This window comes from Arvicola amphibius, chromosome 4 (assembly GCF_903992535.2).
Source record: "Arvicola amphibius chromosome 4, mArvAmp1.2, whole genome shotgun sequence".
Taxonomy (NCBI): Eukaryota; Metazoa; Chordata; class Mammalia; order Rodentia; family Cricetidae; genus Arvicola; species Arvicola amphibius.
This window is the reverse complement of record NC_052050.1, coordinates 55177213-55204707: the sequence shown is the minus strand read 5'-3', so window position 1 is coordinate 55204707 and position 27495 is coordinate 55177213. Positions and strand designations below refer to the sequence as shown.

General features: G+C 42.7%; 1 protein-coding gene across 2 annotated transcripts in view; it reads right to left on the bottom strand.

Annotated features, from left to right (window-relative positions):
• Map2k4 (mitogen-activated protein kinase kinase 4) overlaps nt 1-10493 on the bottom strand; it is a 96413-nt gene extending 85920 nt beyond the window's left edge. The window contains exon 1 of one of the 2 annotated variants that reach the window (XM_038328120.1): nt 10311-10493. In XM_038328120.1, the coding sequence (XP_038184048.1) occupies nt 10311-10422 (112 nt within the window). In that variant the 5' untranslated portion in view covers nt 10423-10493. The remainder of the gene's footprint in view (nt 1-10310) is intronic. The other variant, XM_038328121.1, reaches the window with a different exon arrangement.
• Between the last annotated feature and the right edge of the window lie 17002 nt (nt 10494-27495).

Below are 27495 nucleotides of genomic sequence, written 5' to 3'. Positions count from 1 at the left end.
ATCCAGACTCTACAGCACCAAATGCTAATAAGGCTACAAAGGAAATAAAGCTTTATGAAGATTTCCCCTCCCTCTTGCTCTGGCTCATGCCAGGCTTTCTCCTAATTCTCAATTTCTCCTCTTGATTCTGAGATCCCTTAACTGGCCATTACTAGAAATCTGTAATTTACTGTTGGGAGATGGTCCATAATGGTTTTAAAGCCTGATTATACTATAAAATAAACGCAGAACCCAAGCAGTATTTGACAAGTGGTAAATAAAAAGGGTATCACACCAGCATTGTAGACCCTCCATGAAAACAGCTCTAGTTTTCTTGTTTATATATAAAGTTAAAATCCAAAACAACAGAATCTCCATGACACAGGACACCTAAGAGGAGCCTGAGTGAGAGCCCATTACTGGAAGTGTAGCAGAAACCAGAGGCCTAGAACCAGATCAATGACTCATAGCAAGGAACACAAGTAAAGCTGTATGAACTAAAGGGTAAACTGCGTGACTCACCGGCTACACTACAGCTTCCACAACAAGAGTCTTCTTTGTTTTTGTTTTTGTCTTGATTCTTTGTTTAGTTTGGTTTTTGGTTTTCTTTTAAATTTGGTTTTGCTTTGGTAGGGGAGGGCAGAGGCAGATGTGAGGATACAGGGAGTTAAAAGGATTGAAAAGCATGATGTGAAACTCACAAAGAATTAACAGAAGTTAAAAAAAAAATTTAACTAACAACAACAACAACAAAAAGTTAAAATAATGTCAGGAGCCCAGGGGGTTGAAAGGTGTGGTTAAACTTAGCTCTGACTGTGTGTTGGCCCCTGCAGAGTTATTCAATTATCTCCATTCCCCTTCCTTTGAGCTGGCAGTATAACACAGTACAAAGCCTTCTCATCTGAGCATTTAGGGGCTTTGAGCTGCTGAAATATACCACAAAGCCATATTAACATAAAAGAAATCAGAGATTCCTTACTGGCTCATGCCATAGCCCAGGTACAAATCCTTCCTTCTAGCATAAGCATGAAGATTATTATTGTTGGCAACCTTCCAACTTCCCCTCAAGATCCTGGCATGTCTGACAGCACACTACGCAGCCATCACTACAGCTCTAAAATAGAGCTATCTATACTTGTCCTAACTCTGTATTTTCATTGTACTTAGGAGGAGTTTCTACAAGACTTCTTTTCTGATGGGTTGTTTCCGTTTTATTTCTCATCATTATCAAAAGGGAACTTTCCTAGTTTAGTAATTCCAGGTTTTCTACATCACTCAGACATCAATCATCAAATTCATCCCATGTTTTTAAAACTCACAATTTTGCAGTTCATAAATGCCTGCTTTTTTTTTCTTGTAGCCAACAGCCACCCTCTCAACTTTCTGGGTCTATAACTGAATACTACATTATTTCAATGTAGCATGGTTCCCAGGGTGAACAACTTTGAATTATGTGACATTAAGTAACGACCTATATCTTATATCAGACTTAGTAAGACCCTGAATGTTTTGGAATGATCAAAATGTTCAGTAATAATCCAAAATAGAGCAGGTTTTCACTACTGCAGAAACAGTTATTTTGTTCCCTCCCTTGTATGAGCAACACCAACAGCACCTTCCAGCCTTTCCAGGTGTTCATCAGAGCCACTTACCCTATTTAAAGTCCCTCCTCTTTTTATTCCCAGACACTTAGCAGGGCAACAAGGAAGAACTCTCAGCCAACCCCACACCCAACATTGGCATTATGATACCTATGTTTTGGTTTCCACCTACAATTTTTGGCTGGTAACTCCCTCCCTGAGGCAGGCCATGGAAACAAGAGTTTTTCTTCCCCAACAGAGTCCTAACAGCTCTAATCTTCCCTGACTTCTCAGCCTTGACGCTGAATTTCTCTGGCTGCTGGGGATGCCTCCAAGTGAAATGTTATCTGCTCAGCAATCCTGAGTTCAATCCCTAGCACCCAAAGAGATATTTCCCAATCTACCCCTCCTACAGTAGAGAAGGCTGTAGGATCTTCCTTATTCTAGAGGAGTTCTGGCCCATAACCTGAAGGGAGGAATGCTGCTCAGAGAGGCCAGGACTGTAAAGCAGACCAGCCTTGCTAGGTTTCCCCATCTAGTCTATGAGCACAGGATATGCAAGGAAGTCTCCATAAATGTTCCAAAAGATAAGATCCAGTGAGCTTCTGGGCAGTTAACAAACACACATGTTCTCTCTCTCTATTTAAGCAGGATGAAGAGAGTGATGAGAGAGGAGACTAGAGCAGTCGCGCTATCGCTATATTCTCTATCACTAACTCGTCCTCCAGACCTCCTATCAATCCCTCCCTCCCTCCCTCTCTCTCTCTCTCTCTCTCTCTCTCTCTCTCTCTCTCTCTCCCCACCCTTCATTCTGTATGTTGTCTGTCTGTCTCTCTTTCTCTTACCTGGGGAATGATCTGAAGCTCCAAGATCCCTCTTCTTACCTTGCCCTAGGCATCTACTCCCCTGCATCCTCTGCAATATTTTTATAATAAGCCAGTAATAAACCAGTCAGCTTCTTTCCTGGATCAGGAACTCCACAATTTCTGGGCTTTCAACTGGCATGTAAAGATGGGGGAGGTGATCAAGCTGTGCAATGAGTTCTGATCTCCTAACTAACAATATCTGAACTGAAGTAGAAGTCACCCAGCAAAACTGATCACTGGCTTGCTGGGGAGTAAAAATCTGCACATCTTTTGAGGTCACAGTAGTCTTCTGTGTCAACAGAAACAAAAACAGACACCATTTTTCAAACAAAATGTCTCACCTACAGCTCTTGCTGGGCACAGTCTGGTGTCCTGAAGCCTCTGACATCCCCTAAACTGACTACTACTTCCTAATAAACACCTAATGCAGGCCCCAGAGACACTGCCAAAAGAATCCAAAGAGGGACGAGAGAGGTGGCTCCACGGTTACCAGCACTGGTTGCTTTTCCAGAGGCCCTGAGTTCAATACCCAGCACCAACATGGTGGCTAACAACCTTCTGTAACTCCAGTCCCAGGAAATGCAATCAATGAATCAATGTCTTCTTCTGGCCTTTCAGGCACCAGGCATGCTCATGGAACACATACGTACATGCAGACAAAATACCCATACACATAAAATAAAACAGAATTAGGAGACACTAAATAATGTCACTTCTTGGCAAAGCCACACACTCAATACCTATGAACATGTTATTTATGTATGTTCCTGCCCCCACATACACCCCTGTGCCTGCACACGCACACACACATGCACACACACACACACACACACACAAAAATACCTATCGTAGCACTTTTCTTATCTTTTTAGAGATACTGTTCCAGCTCTTTTGAGTAGGATGAAATGCAGTAGAGATGTAAAAGGTTCATGTAATATCCACTTCTGTGCTCACTCTTCCCTAGTGGTGGGTGCAATGTGCTGTTGTTCTCAAAGAATCATGCTGCACACGGTCTGTTTTCTCCTTTGAAAGGCCCATCTTGGGCCTTTGGCTGATGCTCCTTTTACCGTGCCACCAGTTTAGCTGATCTTAGGATTTCTTTCACCATGTTATCATTCTAAAGTACATTAGACAAAATGTGACAAAGTATGTATTCTAAAACATTATTTCTTACTTAATCTCATTAAATATGCTCTCATTTTTAAAGGCACATAACAACATGTGCTTTACTGGAGAACCAATTTACTACACTGTATCTGTACCAAGTTATATTAAATAAATAGTAAAAGAAATGCTATTTGGGGCTGGAAGTGAAGTGCATACATAGTAAAGTGTTGCCATGTATGATAGTTAACCTCAGTTATCAGTCTGATGAGATTTAAAACTACCTGGATGGAAGAGTATCTTGATTAGGTTAAAAGAGGTGAAAAGCCACCATCTTTGGGGGTGGGGGGAGACACCATTCCTACATTAGAAATCTGGACAGGATATATAAAAAGGAGAACATGATCTGAATACCAGCACTCACTGCTCTCTTCTTCATGACTATAGATACAATGTAGCCATCAATTCAAATTCCTGCCACTGTGACTTCCCTGCCATGGCAGACTGAACCCTGGAACTATGGGCCAAAATAAACCTTCCTTCCTTGAGTTGCTTTTGCCAAGGCATTTTATCATAGCACCACAAAAAGTAACTAACACACACTGCAAACACAAGGTCTCAAATTTAATATCTAATATCTATATAAAAGGCCAGGTATAACCTGGTTATATGTCTATAACCCCAGAAGGTAATGAAGGGCTCCTGGGAGCTCACTAGCTAGCCAATCAAGATTAACTGAAGGTCCTCAAGTCCCAGGGAGAGCCACTCTTTTTTTAAAAACAGTGGCTATCTCAAGGTTGATTTCTGACCTCTACTTGCATGCATCCTTATACACACATATGTACTCACAACCTGTGCACACCACTTGTACATACAAAGAAACACTATCCAGGTATAAACAGGAAAAAATAGGATTTGAAACTCTTCACTGTCTGCAATCAGTATCTATTGTTGGTTTGTTTGTTGGTTGTTGTTGTTGGTGGTGGTGGTGGTGGTTGTGGGGTGTGTGTGTGTGTGTGTGTGCAGGTGCATGAAATAGTCTTATATATCCCAGGCTAGCCTTGACCCCACTATGTATGGAGGATGATACTGAGGTTCTGTTCCTTCTGCCTCCGCCTCCCAGGGCTGGGTCACAACATTCACTACAGCCAGTTTATATATGGTGCTTAGGCTAGAAACCAGGGTTTCCTGCATGTCAAACGACACTCTACCAACTCAGCTTCATTCCCAATCCTGAAGTCAGTTCTTTAAACCACAAACTAAATCAAAGGCAGGATTTTCATGTTCTATACATTTAAATATTACTGGGAAGAGACAGCACAATGATCTTAAATCTCCACTTTTTCTTAGTAGACACAATTCATGACATTTTAAAATTTATGTTCCTGAATAAAGTTATCATACCTTTACTTCAATTGGCACATATAAAATGCTCACTCGAGAGTTAAATATGTGGGAATTAATCACATACAATACACCTACACTTAAGACCTAAGGAGAAAATAAAGAAAACTGCCTAGATCAACACATGAAAAGAATCAGAGGTATATTTATGCTATAGTTACTTATACAACAAGTAATTTACAAATGGCTCAGTGTTTTTCAGAATCGAATGGGAATCTAAATTGGACATGCTGGTACACACCTGTAGTCTCAACCCTTAGAAAGATTACAAAGTTTGAGTTCAGCATAGAGGGCACGACCCAATCTAGATAAACAAATAAAAACGTAATAAATTATAACTATGCTAACTACTTTGAAATAGCATTTTTAAAATGATGTTTCCTAACTACTCAAATTTAAGGCTCTAGTTTTTTTAACAACCTTCTTTAATTTATTGTGTATGTGCATCTGTGCATTCAGGTGTGTGTGCATGTAGAAGCCAGAGGTCAACATACACGATCTTCCTCAATTGCTCTCCAACTCATTTTTGAGACAGCATCTCAGAGTCTGCTGGCCAGCAAGCTCCATAAATCCTTCTGTATTTGATTCCCCAGGGCTAGAATTGTAGATGCATACTGCCGTGCCCAGCTTTTCACATGGGTGATGGTGATCCAAAGTCAGGGCCTCATTCTTATGCAACAAGCACTTTACAGACTGAGCCATTTTCCCAATGTCCTTATGTTTTTATAACAAATTTAAGTTCCACATTTTTAAAAGATCTTTAAAATTCATTACATATTAAGTGACTAGCAGCTAAAGCACAAAAATATCATTTCTAATAATATTTACATATTTATAATATTTTGATTTAAGGCATTTCACATGTAATAACCTAATGTGATTTTTAACAGCCTATAAGCTGTGTATCCTCTGTTTTAATCGATAAGAAATTGTTGGAAATTAGAAAAAAAATCTGGTAATTCCCCAAAGGTACAGAGCCAGCATATGGCAGGATTGGTTTTTCCTAATCCAAATCCAGCGTTCACTCAACTTTGATGTCCTGTTTCTGTGGCACTGCTCCTCGCAAAAGTAAAGCCACCAGCACAGAAGAAATCATCCTGGCCGGGCGGTGGTGGTGCACACCTTTAATCCCAGCACTCGGGAGGCAGAGGTAGGCGGATCTCTGAGTTCGAGGCCAGCCTGGTCTACAAGAGCTAGTTCCAGGACAGGCTCTAGAAACTACAGGGAAACCCTGTCTCGAAAAAACAAAAAACAAAAAAAAAAAAACAAAACAAAAAAAATCATCCTGCTGTGTTTTCATTGTTGAAGTTGCTCAACCCTCAGCTGGCAAGCTGTATTCACCAGAATATGTTATTCTCTAACATGACCATGGTGACTTTACGGAACATTAGGTCCTAGACTTTATGCCCAACTCACTTGAGATTGATCACTTTGATATGCTTTCACTAGCTTGGCTACACAGCTAGGCTTTGACAAGGCACCACTAGAAAGGCTCTTGAATATTAAGATGGCAAATGTCCATTTGTAAGTTCACTAAAATTTCTTGAGCTAAAGAATTATTACATAGTACTGTACCATTCAAGAAATCTTTTGGTTAAATCCGTCTATGATGACAAATTATTAAGTAAATGATTTTTCAAATTCTCAAATTATTGAGGAAATAATTTTTCCAATTCCCAACTAATTATGAGAATAAAAGCCCATTTGATAGTAGCTCATTTGAATATTTTTCTTTCTCAAAAGAAAGCTTATCCTAAAGTCTAATACATTTTTATAATACTATTTACCCAAGTTGGCAAGCAGATCTACATTTTGATAGCTTTAGTCACCAAATAATCAAGGGATGGAAGGTGGGGGGAGGCATGCTCAGTTTGTAAATGTTTATACTTCTGTATATGGGCATGAGGAAACTCAAAAGAAAAAAGAATGAGTCAGAATGAATGAGAACACAAACGTCTGACTAATAACAAAGTCAGCTACTATTCTCTATTAGTTGAGATTTTGGGAAGAGTGTTTTAAAAATGGCCAGATGAGAAGTACAACTTCTCTGTGAAAATGTACCTAAATGAACAAGTGATGACTGTTAAGAAGCCAGAGTCACAATTCCCATTCCAGCTACCCACAACCCACAGCCCAATTACAGCTACAACAGTACCTCATAACAGCAACATTATCACCAGTTGAGACTCTCAGGTCCAGAAAACAAGATTTAGAGTTTGAAATAGAACAATATCTTCTCTGGAAATCTAAAAATGGGAGCCCTTGATAGTGAAAAACAGTGATCAACAGGTTAGAAGAACTGTCGAACTCACAGATAATAAAGCTTAGAAAAAGAAATTTGCAAGTTGGGTCATAAGGGACTAGGGATTCATGGCGTAAAGAAACAGAAGTCATGGCAGGTAACAGGATGAGCACCGAGAATGCTGATGGCCAACATGCATGGCATCCTTACTGAATGCCAGATCCCACGCTTTGTGTGCATTCTCCTTGTGCCTACGGCACAAGCATTATTCTTACTTTCTGACTAACAAACAGAGGCTTAGAGAGGCTAAGTAATATACTCACAGAAAGCTTAAGTCCTGGTGGGGTGGAGTGAGGACAGAAAGGATTCAAACCCAAGACTCCAGAGCTCTGGCCATTAAGCATTAAAATATAAAAGAAATATTGTATTCAACTTTGGACCACAGTTGGTCACAAATGTCAAGCCATGAAACAGTACAAAGTCCTTTGTCAAGCATGGTTGGTGCCTATCCTACAGGTAATATGGATTACCTGCCAAAGTGTAATCCATATGTCCTACACCTGAATCTGCTGGCCAGTAGGACCTGATCACAAACAGCTCCAAGGAAGTCTTTTGAGTAGCAAGCATATGAAATGGGGGTAGGGAGGGGATGGAAAGCCTAGGAAACACAGCAAGACCTCATCTCAAAAAGAATAAATCCAAAGAAGGCCACTGGTAAAGAATAGGAAGTTAGACTCAAAACCAAAAAAAAAAAAAATTACTAATCTGCTGCCTAAACTCAAGTTTTCTAATTCAGATTATGCTACACAACACCTTGAACATTTCAAGCACTTCTGTTTATTCTAAGAAATCAAGAACAGATTCAAAACACAAAATATAACTTAGCATGTTCTTATATTAATCAAAGGTGTACCAATAAAGATTCAAAAAAAAAGTAACAACAACTCAGGGACTAGAAAACTAGGTTCAGGGGTAAAGAACACTTGTTGCTTGTGCAAGGGAGCCTGCTCTGATTCCCAGCACCCACATGGCAACTCACAGCCATTTGTAAAGTCAGTCCTAGGGAATCTAATGACCTCTTCTGACCTTTCCAACACCAGGCTTGCATGTTGTGCTCATACAAACATGCATGCAAAACATGCACACACACACACACAAAAAAAAAGGTCTTTTTAAAAATTCAGCAATAATTCGAAGGCAGTTTATTTATAGCCCTTCTCCCTTTTAAAAAGGATTCCAGAAATCAAAAAGCAGAGATAGAGGAGAACAGAGAACACCAGACTAATTCCTGACCATGTGACCTTGAGTTTCTAGGAGCTCTTCCCTCCTGCAGAACCCTCACGTTTGCTCTTCTCTCGGCCTTGACCCGATCTCTGTTCTTTCCAGACAGGCTTCCTCTGTCCATCTCATCAAGGAGACTGCACTGTTATCTTCCAACACAAAACCCAGCCTGTTGCCTTCATTTTTTTAGCCACCTCTACTGTTTATCTACATGTCTTCCCTTCTCCATTCTCAGAGGCACATGCTCCATCAGCGGGCAAATGTCATGTTCACTGGTCTCTATCCACTCACAACAGCACTGTGCTAGCTCTAAGCAGATGCTCAATATTTTCTGAACAAAAAGAAAAAAAAATTATGCAGGTTTTCAAACTATCAGCCTCTTCCCTCAAAGGAAAAAAAAGGGAAAAAAAAAACCTTGAAATATATACATTGCTTTACTGAGTTATTTATTATGTATTCAAGCAGAGGTCAGAGGACAATTTGAGGGAAATCAGTCCTCTCCTTGCCATGTAGGTCCCTGAACTCAGATCAAGCTATGTTTCTACCCTTGAAACAATTTTTTAAAAAAAACTAAGTCACCCATTGTGGACAGGACAGAAAACAAGATAATCCTAAATTATCTTAGCCGACAGTAAAAGCGTGACATGAAGAAAACAATCCTGTATTCTATATAATGTAATATGCAGGACAGCAGGCATCCAATAGCTAACTCAATCTGAATTCATTAACTTGGGGACTGCACAGACTCTGTCTTCTGAATGCTGAGCTCGTCCTGTTGATTTATCTATCAGAGTTTAATATACAGACTGAATTGTTCTTACCGGAGGGATGCAAATGCAGATCGTATTTCTGCTGCCTGAATCATGCTATGCCATCACAAACACGAAACAGTCAACATATAATGTGTTAACTAGACACAAGAAGCTCTTTATGGAGACTTTAATCAAAAGAAAAACTAGAAACTATGGTCATACTGATACCAAGGCTATCCAAGTGACTCTAATAATAATACAACATGAGTCGTTTGCTAAAGTTATCAAGAGATTTCTGGGCTTGTCTATTCAAAAATAGTGCTACTACCCAAAATCCCTCCAGGAAACTTAAGAAATGGTCCACAGTGGACTCGGGCCTGTTATTTTCACAACATCCCCTGTCAAAACCCACACAGAGCTCCTAAGGCCTCCCAGTGGGGAAAGGCCATCACAGGAGAGCTGTCTCAGATGCCCAGACACGATCACTTTGACCTCTGCCATTCGGTTTCCTGAATCTCTCTCCCTTTCAGCCGAACTCTATTTTTATCTGATTTTCTTTTCAGCAAGGCGAGGAGAACACACATATCCAGCCTGGGTCGAAAAGCCTCTCCCGAGCCAATGGCCGTCTCCCCACCTTACAGGTGGCACAGAGCCTGGTGAACCCCCCGCCCCGCCCACGCAGACACCCTGCAAAGTTTGGGGGATCAGGGGGCCACGCAGTGGCCCGACTCCGGCGGCGCCCGGCGAGGCGCAAGATGGCCCTGAGCCGGCCCCACTGCGGCGAGCGGGGGCGGCGGAGCCGAGGGCCGGGACGCGGCCGACCTGCGAGCTAGAGGCCCGGCCGCGCGCCTTCGCAGCCCGCGGGCGCCAGGTGAGCGGAGGGCGGGGGCAGCCAGGTGGGCCCGAGCCCGGCGAAGCCAGAGCCACCGCAGCGGGCAGCCAAGCTGGGCCCGGGGCGAGGAGACGAGGTGAGGCCGAGCCCGGGACGCGGAGCTCGGGCGGCTTCCTCAGACAGCCCCGGGGACGCGGCGGCTCACAGGCCGCGGCTCAGCCGAGCGTCTCACCAGGGGCCCCGTAGTCTCGGCGCGCCCGCCGTCCTTACCCTGCATGCTGCTGACGGCCGGGTGGCCGGGGGCGGGAGGCCCGATGGGGCCCGGTGTGCCGCCACCGCCCCCGGAGCCGCCGCCGCCGCCGCTCGGGGTCGGAGCCGCCATTGTTGGAAGTGAGGAGCCGAGCGGCGCCGCGGCGGCTGCAATGCAGCAAGCTCGGCCTCTTGCTCCGCTGAGGGCGCGGCGTGCGCCGCCTTGGCCCCGCCCCGGACACGCCTCCGATACGCCCTCCGTTCACGCCCCCGCCAAAGCTGACGTGCAGCCTCCAATTCTGGCTGAACTGCAGCACCCAGGACGGAGGGCAGGGCTTGCAGTCCTGGATGCGGTGGCCATCCACCCTCCAGAGACCTAAGTGGCTTGCAGAATCAGAACTATTTGTGCATTCTCGGGGAGGGAAAAACCTATGACCCCAAAGCTTTCGAACTACCTTCTCAGAACCTAAGAACCCAGAATTAGAACAGGAGCTCTGGAAGAAATCTCAGAGGTCAGGCTTCTTGTCCAGTCTCTGATCCATGGCTTCCAAAAGAGTCTGCTGTAGCTGTGGTCTCAGACCAATGCTCTCTGCACTGCTGGCAGCTTGCAGGGGTCTTTGAAAGAAAAAGAAAATTCCAGTTTAGGCTTTTCAGCCCAGAATGCATGTAAAATATTTTTGCCTTTTTACTTATTCTGTGTGGGAAGAGAACAGCAAACACCCAAAGGAGAAACTATGATGGCTCTCAAACGTATCTCCTTTTCAAGTGCAGGTTAAAAGGCGGCTTTCTTTGAGGGAAGCTATTTTTTAGTTGCAGGAAAAGAACCAAAAATCGTTGAAACTGACAGTGGCTATGCATGTTTTTAATTCCAGTACTTAGGAGGCAGATCTCTGTGAGTTTGAAATTAACCTGGTCTATATATTGGCTCCAGGACCTTGTCTAAATTTTTTTTTTTAAGAATTAAAAATATGGGCTGGAGAGATGGCTCAGTGGTTAAGAGCACTGACTGCTCTTCCAGAGGTCCTGAGTTCAATTCCCAGCAACCACATGGTGGCTCACAGCCATCTATAATGAGACCTGGCACCCCCTTCTGGCTTGCAGGCACACATGGAAGGAATGCTGTACACATAATAAATAAATATTTTTTAAAAAAAAGAATTAAAAATATAAGATGAAATTCTTCCAAAACAACTTGCCATATTAGAAAACATGGATGGATGCAAAGGCAAAACAAAACAAAAACAAAAACAAAAAGCAATATAGCGTATTTCTTTTCACTTGGATACGTCAATACACGAGGAAAAGGCATCAAGGGCCCCATAATTTGCTAGACTCTAACTAGCAAATGTCCCAAATAGCTTATCATTGCCAGACTCTAACTGCAGTGTGGCATGATATTTGCTTCACCAGGAGTGGTTCCCAGGCAGCTCTAACATCGCTGTGCTGTGTGCTATGGTGTGTTAGTGTAATCCCCGTTCTCAGTTCCAGTTCTTTGGGGTCTGGAGTGATGCCAAGAAATAGTTGGGAGGGATTTAATTTCCCCATTCCCACTCCCACTCTTTGGTGTGAAGAATCAATACGGGCCAGGCGGTGGTGGCACACGCCTTTAATCCCAGCACTCCGGAGGCAGAGGCAGACGGATCTCTGTGAGTTCGAGGCCAGCCTGGTCTACAAGAGCTAGTTCCAGGACAGGCTCCAAAGCCACAGAGAAACCCTGTCTCGAAAAACCAAAAAAAAAAAAAAAAAAAAAAAAGAATCAATATGTTCACAGTCTTATGAAAATGTTTTTGTAAAGCCCCCCCCTTCCTAACACGTACATAGTTATTTAGTAAGAACATAATATATATGTAACTATTCCACTCTCTTAAGGACATTGCCAGAGTATAGATGAGTAGTGAAGATGTACATATCATCGCTTCCAATATTGCCTTAGAGGGTATAAAAGTTGTACAAAAGGATTTTAATCTATGGGAAACATTGACCCAATGTAGTTAAACGAATATGAATGAGAAAAACAAGTAACAAAGAAACCTGGGAAAAACATTCAACCCAGGAAGTTCATGATGGCAAGGCAACTGAAGAGAGATATGAACCCAGCCAAGCTATTTGTCTAACGTTGGGCTTGATTGAGAATAAAGCTGATAAAACTTGCATCGCTGTTGGTATTATAAACTGATAAGGACTGAGAACAAGAACGTCTCATTAAGTCTACACAAGAAAGGACTTTGATTTCTTAAAACTACCTGGTTCTTGCTTGTTCTCATGCTCCTATTTTTCTTGTATGTTTCTGTATTGCGTTTGTTGTATAGGGAGATTCCTCAAAATTCATTTGTTGAAGTTGCAAGTGTTACAGCTCTGGAGGGAAAGGTAGCCTGATTGTTGGGAAGCCAGGCTATACCTGAGGCTGGAGTCTGGTGGGGGATGGTCCCCCTGCAGGATGTAGCAATCCAGCTGGGCTCTGTTCCGCAACACCCCCACACCCTCCCGTCAAGGAGGTTTCACAGCAGAGGTATCTATTTCTTCTCAATCCCAGTCTGAGATGTTCTTCTTCTGCTTCACTCTGCATAAGAGGAAATCCCTACAGACATCTGCTCTGGCTCCGGCAAAAAGTTGATACTTCTGATCCCAACCCCCACCTTCAGGGAGCTTCCCAGCAGAAGAATCCATTTCTTCTGCTCTGCTTTGCTCCCAAGGGAACTTCCCAGCAGAGACTCTTCTCGCCAACCAAAGATCTTTACCCAAAACTCTTTCAAGAAAGGAATTTATAGCCGGGCGGTGGTGGTGCATGCCTTTAATCCCAGCACTCGGGAGGCAGAGGCAGGCGGAGCTCTGTGAGTTCGAGGCCAGCCTGGTCTACAAGAGCTAGTTCCAGGACAGGCTCTAAAAAAGCTGCAGAGAAACCCTGTCTCGAAAAACCAAAAAAAAAAAAAAAAAAAAGAAAGGAATTTATTTGGGAAGAAGGATTCCAGGAGAGTGGCCGCCTCTACCAGCATGGAGAAGATCAGCTGCCAACTGAATATGGAGAGGGGTTTATACATGGCTTCTTAAGAGTGAAGTTTTTCCAGGGAGAAGATTTTCAGGAAGGGAATTGATCAGATTTTTGATCTCCTTGAACTTGGACAAGCTCAGATTGGCTAGTTTTCCTGCTTAGGGATTGGTTGGTTTTATGTTCAGTTGGTCAGAGGCACGGTTGGCTCTGGTTTCAGGGCCAAAGTGTGTTTCTTTGGCTATGGTTTCAGGGTCAGGGTGTGTTTCTTTGGTTCTGGTTTCAAGGCCAAAGTGTTTCTTTCACTGACTCTGGTCTCAGGGACAGCGTCAGTTACTTTGGCAGACCGTTTTACCCTACAGAAGCCCTAAGCCCCCGGAACTGTGACAGGGATTGTGTCTGAAGATGACAGGATCTTTAAAGAGGTGTGGTAGAACGCCCTTTAAAGTACACCCTAACCCATTTGCCCAGTGTGCTTACCTTGTCATAAGGTGGTGTGTGAACACACAGGTGAGATTCTCCTGAGGAAACTAGAAGATAGATACCGACAAGCCAAGAAGAGAAACCATCATTGCCCACACCTTGATCTCAGAGCTCTGAGCAAACAAATTATTGTTATTTGTTTAAGCTACCCGCCTGTGGTACTTCATTATGGCAGCCACAGCAAACACTGTACATGGCTTTTAAAAATGAATTTCTCGTGGCGGCGCACGCCTTTAATCCCAGCACTCGGGAGGCAGAGGCAGGCGGATCTCTGTGAGTTCGAGGCCAGCCTGGTCTACAAGAGCTAGTTCCAGGACAGGCTCTAAAAAAGCTGCAGAGAAACCCTGTCTCGAAAAACCAAAAAAAGAAAAAAGAAAAAAAAATGAATTTCTCAGCTGGACAGTGTTGGCACATGCCTTTGATCCCAGCACGCGGGAGGCAGAGCTCTGTGAGTTTGAGGCCAGCCTGGTCTACAAAGCAAGTTTTTGTTTTGTTTTGTTTTCTGACAAAGAGAGAAAGTCTGTCTTAAAAAAAATCTCCAAAAGAATTTGGGGTAGTAATGTGAATAGCTGGCATAATTTGAGGGGAGAGGGGAAGACAATCAATTAAGCAACCTATATCAAACTAAAACTACTTTCCTGGGAGAAGCTGCAGAGAAAAAGACATGTTTGCCTAGCCAGTGGTTAGGGAGATTTGGCTGGAAAATCGAGCTAACTGCTTCTCTCTGATTCTCGTCTCAATGGCTAGATTAACAACACAGTGTTCAGAGGGTAGAGTTATAACTTAGCAGTTAAGAGCATTTGTTTTACAGACGACCTGGATTTGATTCCCAGCACAGAATGGTAGCTCACAACCATCCACAACAGACTCTGACATCCTCTTCTGACCTCTGCTTACACCAAGCATGCACATGCTACATGTACATGCATGCAGACAAAACACTCATATGCAAAACGGAAAATAAATCTAAAACTTTTAAATTAAAAAAGAATATATTTTCAGCCGGGCAGTGGTGGCACACGCCTTTAATCCCAGCACTCGGGAGGCAGAGGCAGGAAGATCTCTGTGAGTTCGAGGCTAGCCTGGTCTACAAGAGCTAGTAGTTCCAGGACAGGCTCCAAAGGCACAGAGAAACCCTGTCTCAAAAAAAAAAAAAAAACAAAACAGAATATATTTTCACTTTATATTCCAAATAAAACAAAAGTAATTTACAGATGGATTTCACCTTTCACCTTAGTACCCCAACTTCAACCTCTGGAAAAGTAATCAGACACCCCTGATGTGGCTAACAGTGTCGACAGATATTTCCTGTAAGGGCTCCACAGATGGCTTCCAAAAAACCCATCTCCTTTCCACTCAACATCATCAATGACTTAGGACCAACCCATCCAATGGCACAGAGAACTGTGTGCTTTCTGGATCCCGTTTGAGCAGCTTGTCAACTGGAAACAGGGGGCATGAGAGGAGCTTGGACTCATTCTACCACCTGAAAAGCCAGCGTTTCAACCAGAGTCAGGTGGCCATTCAGGTGATGTTACTAATTTTGACCGCCAATAATCATGCACCTGTGTAGAACTGCAGGCAACTGTTTGTCACGGCATTGTTCGGATCAATAAAAATAGAAGCATTAAAACTCGAAGTCACTACCACCAAGGGAAAAGTAATATTGACAGCCCTGGCCATGGTCTGAGAAAATAGAAATACTCTAGAAAGGATGGGGTTTTATTCTCCCAGAACCACATCCACACCCAGCACTCAGTACCTGTGTTCTATTTCTCTAACTTCACTTCACAAAAAGGGGGGGGGGGGCAGGGAGCCGAGTGCTGTGGTGCACGTCTGTATCCCAGAAAGCTAAAGTAGGATTGAGAATTTCCAGCCAGCCTAGGCTAAATCGGGAGAAACTGTCTCAAAAAGAAGGAAGGGGAGGGGAGAAGGGAAGAGAGGGAGTGAGGAAGGAAAGAAGAGGGGGAGACAAGAAAAGTCAAGTAAAATGAACCTAAAGCATGGCCGCATATAACTGGGAGGCGGGGGCAGGGAAATCCCAAATTCAAGGCCAGCCTGGGCTACAGAGTGAGCCATAATGAGGGCAGGGGGAGGTCTGGGGACAGAGGAGAGGGAAGAGAGAAAGAAGTGAGCATCATGTGCTCTGGGAGCAGGGAGCTTGGAGATGAAAAGAGAGGGTAAGAGGGACCATCCAGGGATGGTGGCACAATTCTGTTTCTTGAAGTTTTGTTACACATGTGTACACATACGACAAAAAAAGCTATAAATGTCTACTTAAGATTCATGTACTTTGTGTATATACTTCACATCCAAAAAAAAGCCTAATAAATGTCAAACTCTAGCTAATTATATGTTGAAGTATTTAAAGAGGCCACGTACTACCTGATACTCTACAGTAGACTTTGAAAACCAGTTGAGTTGAAGAACACGGGGATGGAAAGATGAGTAGACACCTGCTGAAACAAGCTTTATGAAACATTAGTGACAAATCCAGAGGACCAGCACACTGAATTTTTAAATAACATGTCTGAAATTTTTCATAATATCACAAAATTCAAATCACAAGTGGTATGGGAAGTCCTTTTGTATATGTGTTGCTTTTATTGGTTAATGAATAAAGAATCTGCTTTCAGCCAATGACTTAACAGAATATAGCCAGGCTGGAAGAGATATATATATGTAGAAAGAGTAGGCAGAGTGAAGGAGCTGCCAGAGGAGAAAGATACAAGCTGACAGCCAGAACCTTGCTGGTAAGCCACAGCCATATGGCAATACACAAATTAATAGAATGAGTTAAATTAAGATGTAAAGAAGATGAAAGAGCCAATAAGAAACTAGAGCTAATAGGCTATTCAGTGATTTGATTAATACAGTTTCTGAGTGATTATTTCATGGTCTGGGCAGCCGGGAAAGAAAGTGGCCTCCTACAACACACAGGCCACTAAACTCATTCTAAAATTAAATATGTTGCTAAATTATGCTGCCAATAAAATTACAAAAGAAACAATGTAATTTTAACCCAAGTGAAGTTCATGACTATAGAATTTAGTCATTGTTTAAGAATGGATGACACATGATTGCGTTTTCTGGTGGGGTGGTTGTTTTGTTTGTTTGTTTGTTTGTTTGTAATTAGGTAACAATATATGGTATAAATTTAATAGCATTGCTTTAGCTCATTGTTTCTTCTGACTTCAGGCAGTTTACCATAGAGCACAGACTAGTTTTATAGAAATAACTAGTGATCTTTTCAGCAGTCCCAGTCTCCCACATGCTAGGATTATAGTCCTCTTGCCTGCTGAGAAGGCCGAGATTGGCTGTCAACTGGACAGGTGCTAGAATCACATAAGAAATGGATCTCAGAGAGAACTGAGAATTTCCAGGTTGGGTTAATAAAGGTGAGAAATCTCACTCTAAAAATGTGGGTGGCATCATCTCACAGGCTGGGGTTGTGGCTTGAATAAAAAGGGGAGAAACAAACTGAGCACTGGCATTCACCTCTCTCTGCTCCTGACTGCAGGTGCGATGGGAGTGGCTTACTCATGCTCCTGCCCCTCTATGCCTTTCCCATCACAAGGGACTGACTGTACCCTCACGCTTTAAGTCAAACCCTTTCTCCTTTAAGTTGCTTCTCAGGTATTTGGTCACAACAAGAAGAAAAATGTGCAGATGCACCTGGCTCGTTCTATCTTCCTGGCCAGAGAAGTAAACTATAGTCCGTATACCACAGACTTTACCCATTTGAGCCGCACAATTTGGTGACTTTACATACAGTCGCTGAAGTAGGCCGCCATCACAAGAAGCAAGTATAGAATGTTTTCCTCACCCTCAAAAGACTTCTATCCCTTTTACAGTCACCCTCCCCGCAGTGACTACCAGCCATGCCATCTGTATTGTCACTTGACACAGGCTAAAGTTGTCTGGGAAGAGGTAGCCTCAACTGAGAAAATGCCTCCATCAGATTGGCCTGTGGACCAGTCTGTGAGGGATTTTCGTGATGGATGATTGATGTGGAAGAGCCCAGTGTAGGCTGTGTCATGCCTGGGCAGGTGGTCCTGGGAGGTAGGAGAAGGCAAACGGAGCAAACCAGCAGGAACAAGAAAGCATCCTCCCATGGTTTCTGCTTAAACTTCTGTGTCTAGGTTCTGTACCCACTTAAGGGACTATTAGACTCCTGCCCAGGGTGGTTGAGTCATTTGTCTTCCCAGAACACCCAAAGGTATGATTTCACCACATCCATACTGATTGTTAACAGTCTTTTTGACTGTAGACGCCCTAGTGGGTATCATGTTTGGAGAGCATTTTGCCTATATTAACCTGTGAGATGAACATTAACAGGTATTGCATTTTAATACATAAGACTATATAAAGACTATATAAGAACTACTAAGGAAGCCGGGTGGTGGTGGCGCACGCCTTTAATCCCAGCACTCGGGAGGCAGAGGCAGGCGGATCTCTGTGAGTTCGAGGCCAGCCTGGTCTACAAGAGTTAGTTCCAGGACAGGCTTTAAAAAAGCTACAGAGAAACCCTGTCTCGAAAAACCAAAAAAAGAAAAAAGAAAGAAAAAAAGAACTACTAAGGAAACATGTACCATTGTGTGTTCCAAAGGGACTGCCATGAACTCTGAGGCCATTATCAGTCACTTCTGAGGGAATCAGATCACAACAGATTCAACCAATCAGAGCTAAAAATAAAGCTGTCCTCTTTGCAAGAGGCATATGCCAAAAGTTGGATTGTGTACTAATGAGATACCAGAAATTAAAATCTGCTAGTGATTGAAAAAAAAAAACAAGCACTTCATCATCAACATATATTAACCTTTATTATTGTCCATGTAGCTAGTTTTGGAAGGTGGGAAAGAGTGGAATTGCCCAACTTTTGGGAGTAACAAGAAAATAAAGTTATACATAGCACAATAATATTCATGAGCAAGAGAGATGTCACAAGAGGAAAAAACTGAATTAGTTTAATTTCTGTGTTTGATTGGCTTGATTTTTTTTCAATATTCACTGAAAGCCAGGATGACCTGTTATGGTTTTGGTCCCTGTCCCTTTAAGAGACAAGCCACGCCCACTCCCTCCCCCTTCCGCTGAGGCAGGATGATCTTCAGCTTCCAGCCTGAGCTCACTCTTTTTTCCATCTTCCTCTCGGAGAGGGAGCTTCGCTTCTACCTCTCTCCCCACTTCTCTGCTTCTCCCTCTCTCCCTCCCTCCCTCCCCCCCCCCCTCTCTCTCTCTCTCTCTCTCTCTCTCTCTCCCTCTCCCCCTCCCTTCCCCCTTCATAACTCCCCTGAATAAATATTCAACCTCACTCTGTAAGTCATGTCTACCCATTAATCTGCCGCCGCCATTTGCTGCTGCCTGTTCACGTGTGCTCACCCTCCGCCCTGGTCACACGTGTTTTGCGAGTCTCCGCGCAGCTACTCCAGCCCACTGGGCTGGCAGCTACACGCAGCTGCCCAGCTATGTTTTTTAAGAACAAAAACCTTGGACTCCCAGGTTTCTGCCTCAGCCACTGTGTACTGGCTGAGGCTACAAGTGTGCATGCACCACCATGCCCAGCTACCAAGAATGCTTTATATTCTTGCTTGTGTAGGATACATAATTCATAGAAAAACGTTTAATTATTTTAATACCTAAAGAGCACACAAGCCAATATGCTAACGCAATGCAATAAAAATGAATAAAACATGAATGACTTATTTATATTTCATTATTTATAACCTGTGATTACAACTCTCATGTGTAATTGTAGCAATGCACATTAAAACAATGATTTATTGTATTATTTTGCTTATAAAATAGACAAATAGCCGGGCAGTGATGGCACATGCCTTTAATCCCAGCACTAGGGAGGCAGACACAGGTGGAGCTCTGTGAGTTCGAGGCCAGCCTGGTCTACAGAACAAGTACTAGGACAGGCCCAAAGCTATACAGAGAAACCCTGTCTTGAAAAACCAAAATAAATAAGTAAATAAAATAGAGAAATGTTTGCCTTTTTTGACCCCGCCGCCCACTACCACCTTTTTCAGACAAGACTTCACTATAATAGCCATGCCTGGCCTGGAACTTGGTACATAGACCAGTCTGGCTTTGAACTCTCAGCAGTCCACCTGCCTCTGCCTCCTGTTGGGTAGCATTTTCCTCCCTCCAAGATAAAACATTCCATCTTGAAGGAAAGCTCATTTTTCCTCAAGATGCTCTACAGGTGGGTAAAGCATTCCATTCTGCAAAGAAACTCCTTAAAATCGAGGAATTTACAACACAAAAACTTCAGGAAGTAGGTGAAACTGACCAGATCACTGGGCCCTTCCTTCCCTTTACATATACAAGCCCAGGGGATTACACTTTCAGGCCATCAGAATGGCCTAAAAAAAGAAAGATTCTTTCTAACCCATTGAGCCACTTGCAGGACTTCAGTGCACTCTAGGTTTCCAGCCTTTGTGGGCTGCCATCCACGCTGCTGTGGGCTTTGGTGATGTAAAGGTCTTTAAGAAATTTGTTATGATAATTAACCCCTCCTTTACACTCCTGTAAGTAATCCTCGTAAATCCAATGGTTCACCAATTGGACTTCGATGGCTTCATTGCTTTAATCTGTTGTCTGTTTCCTATCGTGGTGAGCAGACATTTGTCCACAACTCCCAGGGAGCAGTACCTTCCAACTGCCAGGCTTCTTTTGCTATTGTCGTGTCTGTGGGTTTTGTTCACAACAAGGTCGCTCTATGTAACCTGGGCTGATCCAGAGCTTTTAGAAATCCTCCTGCCCCATCCTCTCAGACACTGGGATCATAGGTATGCACCACCATATCCAGCTTCTCTTTACTTTTTTTTGGCACATGAGATATCTCAGATACAAGCCCTAGAATTCCAAAGACAGCTCATTTTGCTAAACTCAACTCCTATTTAAAATTCTTCCCCTTCTCACTCTATTTTGATGGTTAGCTCATAGCTGAAAAGACTGACCCGGGACTATTGCTCAAAGAAAGAATGCTTACCTAGCAAATGCATGGCCCTAAGTTCAAGTTTCTCAGCATTGGAAGAAAAATAAGAAAAGAAACAGATCCCCTCCTGCAGTTTACATAACACATTTTAATGTCAACACAGAACGGCACTGTCTTCAAATTCCAGTAGGTAAAGGTTGTTGTAAAGAGTTGAAATTTGGACTAGGGCTGTCCAAATTTGGTATTGCATAGCTCAGCTGGTGGAGTGCTCACCTAACATGCACAAATCCCTGCGTTCAATTCCCAGCACCATGTGTGGTGACAAACACTGAAATCTCAGCATTAGGCAGGTAGAAGCAGAATCAGAAGTTCAAGGCCACCCTCACACGCCCTCCACATAGTAAGCTGGAGGCCATCCTGGTTCATTTTACTACCTAGAGAAGAGAGATTCTTAACTTTTCATCCTTCAGATTTCTGCTTTGACTAATCTTTCCGTATAAACTTTACAGTCAGCCCAGGTTTTTTCAGACTCGGGCAAAAAAAAAAAAAAAAAAAAAAAAAAAAAGAATCCTTTTTTTCTCCTAAAAAATAAGGCTAACTTATAGAAAGGGGTAACTGTGGGCTGCTGAGGTGACTCTGGGTAAAATGCTCACTGTGACAGCCTAATGGCCCGAGTCTGACACCCAGAACCCATGGTGGGAGGAGGAGCCTGGCTCCTGAGTGCTCTGCTCTGATGTCCACACTGAGGTTAGCGTATGTAAGCAGCAGTGCGCACCTGTGCATAGGCACACGCACACACACACACACACACACACACACACACTCAGACACCCACACATACAGACACTCTTTCTCACACACATACACACAAAATGAAATTATTAAAGAAGAGAGAAGCAATTACAAGTCATACTAAATATGAAAAGTAATTTCATCCAGGTTATATAGAAATGGCAACATGGTCAATTTTGTTCTCTTTAATTAAGGTAGATTGATAAAGTGTTATTCACCAAATGTAACAGGGAAAATGTACTTCAGGGGTTGAGAGTGGTAGAATGCTCCTCTAGCACGTCCAGGGTCTTAGTTCTGACCCTTAGCACATGAGTATAAAGAGTTACATAACTAATTAGCAAAACCAGAAATAAACTCACTTACAACAATACAGTATGATTCAAGATGAGATTTCAAGTAAGAGACAGCCATCTGCAAACAGCTAAACTTTAATTCATATCTCAAACATTAAATCGGGATAAGGTGTAATGGGTCTGGAACACGAGACTAGCCTCTGAGCCAAACTGCCGTCATCTTCAAGACTTCTGCTGCATCTGGTCACAAAAGATCATCAGAGCTTGGCCTATTGTTTATTTACCTTCCTCATAGTAGAGGGTGAGGAGGGTCATGGAACCCTCCCCTGAGTGTCTATCCACCTCTCCCAGCCAGCTGTATTCATGGATTCAATAACTGAATACTTGGCCCTCCTTTGATGGAACTGTTTGGGAAGGGTTAGGAAGAGTGGTCTTGTTGGAGGAGGTGTGTCACTGGGTTGCACATAGAGGTTTCAAAAGCCTAGGCCTGCTCTCTCTCTCTCTCTCTCTCTCTCTCTCTCTCTCTCTCTCTCTCTCTCTCTCTCTCTCTCTCTCTCTCTCTCTCTCTCTCTGCCTGGTGGTGATTGTCTCAGGATGTAAGCTATCAGCTACTGCTCCAGCACCAGGCCTGCCTGCTGTCATGCTGCCCCCATGATGGTCATGAACTTACCTTCTCAACATGTAAACCCCCAACGAACTCTTTCTTCTGTAAAGAGTGGGCAAGTGGCACTCTCAGGTATAGCTGAAGGGGATGTGGAGAGATGTCTCAGTGGTTAAGAGCACTTACTGCTCTTCCAGGGGATCCTGGTTTTATTCCCAGCACCCACATGGTGACTCACAACAGTCTGTAACTCCAGTTCTAGGGAATACGATGACCTCTTTTTGCCTCTGTAGGCACTGCACACATGTGGTATACAGATGTTCATGTAAACACTCATATACATCACATAAGAATAAATTCTTTAAAACCATTCATTTGCATATATGTGTATGCCTATGTGCCCTCTTTTCTGTATGCATGTCATATGCATGCAGTACCAAGGAGGCCAAAATAAGGCAATGACTTTCCTGGAGCTGGGGGTTACAAGAGGTTGTGAGCTACCAAATGTGAGTGTTGGGAACTGAACCTGTGTCTCCAACAAGAACAAGTGTTCTTAGTTGCCAACCTATTTCTCTGGCTTAAACCTGTGTAAGCATTAAAGCATTCATTCCTTCCTGGCTGTTGATAACTATCATCTTCCAACATTGGTATGTGATACCTTTGATTACACGTGTTTTTCCATGAGCAACCCCAAACTCCCTGAAGCATCTGTTTTGAAGCCTTTCTAAAACAGAGCCCTTTCGCGGATTAACTTTTCATTTTCTCTCTTTTCCCCGACATACTACATTCTGAGAAATAGTAGTTTAAAGAGAAGGATGCTGGAATCTGTTAATCCCAATCTTTTTCTCTCCATGTGTTCCCCACTATTCAGACCTGTGTGCTAATTAGCTGTGACAGATAACTCTCTCTTGTCACCTCTCCAGGGGAAGAAAAACTTGCTTCTCCATTGATCCAGGTGACCTTCGGGAGCTGTCACAGGCTCCTGGAGGCTTCTGTTAAAAGGAGATAAGTTCAGTCTGAAAAACCAAATGCAGACAGAATCTCAGTCTGGGCAGACATCCACCATCCCCAGTACAAGCAACAGGAACAGATGGGACTTCCCACCGCGCTCTGCTAAGGGATTTTTCAGAGTCCTAGTTATCAAGGCGAGGTTGACATCACAGCAGGGCAAGGGCTGGCTATTCGAAGTTGGCAGATCTGTAGGTACAACAAGGAGTTAGGGACCTTAAAGCAAAGCAAACACTTTAAAGACAATTAGAGTAAACTTTAAAGGATCCTAGGTTAGTCAGTGAGATAAATAACCACGCACAGGGCTTGGGTGAAGCTCAGAGTACAGCACAGCACTGGTGCAGGCTGAGCTGGAGGCTCTGCTTCCATCCACAGTTAACAAGTCTGACAACAACACCGCCACCGAAAGAAAACAACCAGGACCCTATAGAGTTCAACAGCTTCGCCCGTCTGAGTGAAGGCTGCCTTCCATTAACGAGAGCTGAAGCTTAAAAGGTGAACAACAACAACAACAGATACAAACATCTTTAGAGTGAAGCCTTGAGGCAGAGACAGGCAGATCTCTGAGTTCGAATCAGCATGATCTACAAAGTGAGTTCCAGGACAGTCAGGGCTACACAGAGAAACCTTCTCTGCTTTTTTGGTTTGGAGAGGGCATCTGGGGCTAGAGCCCTAAACCCTTTCTTAGAGGTGAGATGAGGATTTGATCATCATAAGAACAATTATTTAATCCCGGCACTGTGAATGCTGAGTCAGGAGGATTTGAAGAATTTCAGGCCAGCCAGACTAGGCAGCATAGCCCTGTTCCAACAAACAACCCAAACCCTCAAAGCCCAATTCCTCTGAAAGTCCCTACAAACTATAACAACAAAATGGTAATCTCGGATGTTCTAGGACCCTAACAAGACAGAAATAACATACTGTAAGTGAATAGGAGCTTGTTATAGAGACCTGTTAGCCGACAGCTAGGCATAGACACTGCATTGAGGCAACAGACACCTTTCTGTTGGGTGTCTACCTGGAGGCCTTTATTCAGTAGTACAGGACATACTGCCATGCGTATAACCTAAATCGCCTACATGAGACTTTTTACAGTATTTACAGTAAATCTGTAAATTTACAGTGAATCTCACACCTTGGGGTATCATGTTAAAACACCATGGTAAAAAGTGTGGCAAAACAATATTTATGCTCAGTTCTAGTTCTTATGATTATGATCTAAGATAATATGATAACAATCTGCTTGTCCTTATCTTCTCCCTAAAACAGATGCCTTAAAGGCATTCTATGAATTGCAACTAGGCTTTACAGTGAACCAGGTACAGCTTGTTCTCAGAATTTTATATCCATTTTTCTAATGTGCTTCTTGCAATAATCCCGAGAGGAAGATGAATGGTGAGCTCTCATGTTACAGATAAGAGCACTGAACCACACATCGAGATAGCTGAGTATTACGCCATCACAACACATTACGTGGGTAGGACTTGGTTGTGGGGTTTAGGTAGATGATGAGTTCCAGGCTAGATGGGCAAAATTCTACTTCGAAGGACAAACAAAAGAAGTGGTGGAGCATCTTTGAATCATTGGGGGCACGATTTCGGTTAAAATATTGTTTTAGATGTATGTGTTGAAGTGTCTTGTCTGCATGCATGTCTATACACCATGTGCATGCCTGATGCCCCTAGGGGTCAGAAGAGATCCTCAGGAACTAGAGTTACGTGTGAACTACCATATGGTTGTTGGGAACTGAACATTAGTCCTCTGGAAGAGCAGAGAATTCTCTTAACCACTGAGTCACTTATTCAACCCCCCAGGGAAATGATTTTGAATAGAAGAGTGGACCCTGACCACACCTTTCTTTTGTTTCCCTGCCATAAGTAGTGGTTTTATTCTCCACACACTTCTGTCATGCTGTGCTAACTTGGAACAGGCTCCAAAACTACAAGGGCTCAATGGACTACAACCAACCAAACTATCAACCAAATATTTCTTTCTTTTGTAAGTTGATTACCTTGGTTACTTATTGCATTACCTGAAAACTCACCAACATTATGAATAATCATATCTGTCTTTTGAAGATTAAAATAATAGCTTTAATGTGTATGTGTTGTACATGTGTGTGTATTTGTGTTTGCACATGACTTTGAGGGTGTCCTCAGAGCACCAAAGTATCAGATCCCCTGGAGCTGGAGTTACAGGCCCTTGGGAGCCACTCGGTATTGGTGCTAGGATATGAACTCTGGTATTCTGAAAGAACAGTATGTGTTTTTGACAACTGAGCCATCTCTCTAGCTCCCATGGATGGGTCTTTAAAAACATGAATTGCGGTATTGTTCCCCAGATCAGTGACCACAGAATTGCATTAAAATGTTTGTTTAAAAGATCTAATTGCAGGCTTTGCCTCCAAGAGACTCCAATTTGGAGAGAGATATAAATAATGTGGTTTTAACCTGCTCCCACCGTGTGCTGCATCACCAGAATGGAATTAGAATGGAACTCTGTACTTTTTCTTCAAGCACTTTGAGTCAGTTAAAATATTTTGAAGCTGAACTAGTCATTATCTTGTCTCCTGGGCTTACATATACAATGAAACATGCAAAAAATGGGGTGGGAAAGAGGTAAAAATGAAAAAGAATACTTTAAAATACATGTTACTTATTAAATAAAGTCCTCATTAAAATATAATAGACACTGAATTTGAGCAAATGCTGTTTTACTATTCTGGGCTATGGAGACTTTTAAGGTCTCCTAAGTTTAGTTTATTTTTCATAGTTTTAACCATTGCCAAAGTAAAAAGCCAAAACCCACCTCACAAAACTCCAGATGGATAAATTACATTATTGGTGACATATTTATTTTTAATATCATCCGTGACTATTAATTTTCATAGTCTCTCATGTGAGTCTGTAGCTTCTGCAACCTAATCATCATGCAGTTTTCATTTTTTTTCATAATTTTAACCAATAGTCTCACAATGAAAAGCACTAAAATGTTTCCTATGGAAAATTTTATATGTCAATTCTTGTCTATTTAGGACCCAAATAGAGGCTGCCAAACATTTTCCATTAGTTTTAATAACATCTCATAAAGTACTTGATAGAGTGCTGTGTGACTACAAACTGCTGAAAAAGTTTTTTTTCATGTTCCAGAGCTATACACCTATACATACGCACTAGAATATGAACACATATAACCTTTACATATACTTCACATGGATTATCTGTATGTATAACAACCCTACAATCTGTATGTACACATATGCATTACATATGTATTTTGCTGGCTTCTTGATCATATCTTTGTTCAGTTAGCATTGCCACTGATTCTACTGTATGTGCAAAGGACTTGATTATGAGTGTACTTCAGGGGATATAGCTCCGTTGGTACAGTGCTTGGCTAAGTCTGTCCTAAGTCCTAGGCTCCCAGCTGGCAACTCACTGGGTAACAATGCCTGAGTTTGATTCTGGAATCTACATGGGGATGGAAGGAGAGAAGGAACTCACTAAAATTGCCTTCTGATCTCCATACACAAAGACCTTGGCATAGATACGCACAATACATAAATAAATAAATTTAATTAATTCATTTAATAGTCTGCCTTCCAGCTTCAGTACTGTAAAAAACTGGGTGTGGCAGTACATGCCTGTAATTCTAGCACTTGGAGGTAGAGGCAGGAGGGTCAGAAGTGAGTTCAAGACTAGCCTGGACTACAACAACAATGTAGAAATGTAGTTTTGCCACGTTTATCCATATTATAGCTCTCATCTTTAAACTGACATATACTAAGCAGGAAACTTTTAAAGTTAGATGTGCATTTTCTAGGGTTTCATTAAATCAGATAATATAATCCGCAAACCTATTGAATTCAATAAATGTCATCTTGTCTGTCTCAAGAGGGTTAGAACAAGCAAAAAAAATTTTTTAGACAGACTCCACATAGCCCAGACTGTCCTTGAACTCACTCATTCCATGAGAAGGATCTTTCCTTTCATCAAGTCTCCCCAGTCTGCTCAACGCAGGAGCCAAGTGAGTCCATTCTATCCGGTCCCAGGGAAGCCAGATTTCCTGCATGCTAGAAATGCAGGCTAGAAATGCAGGCT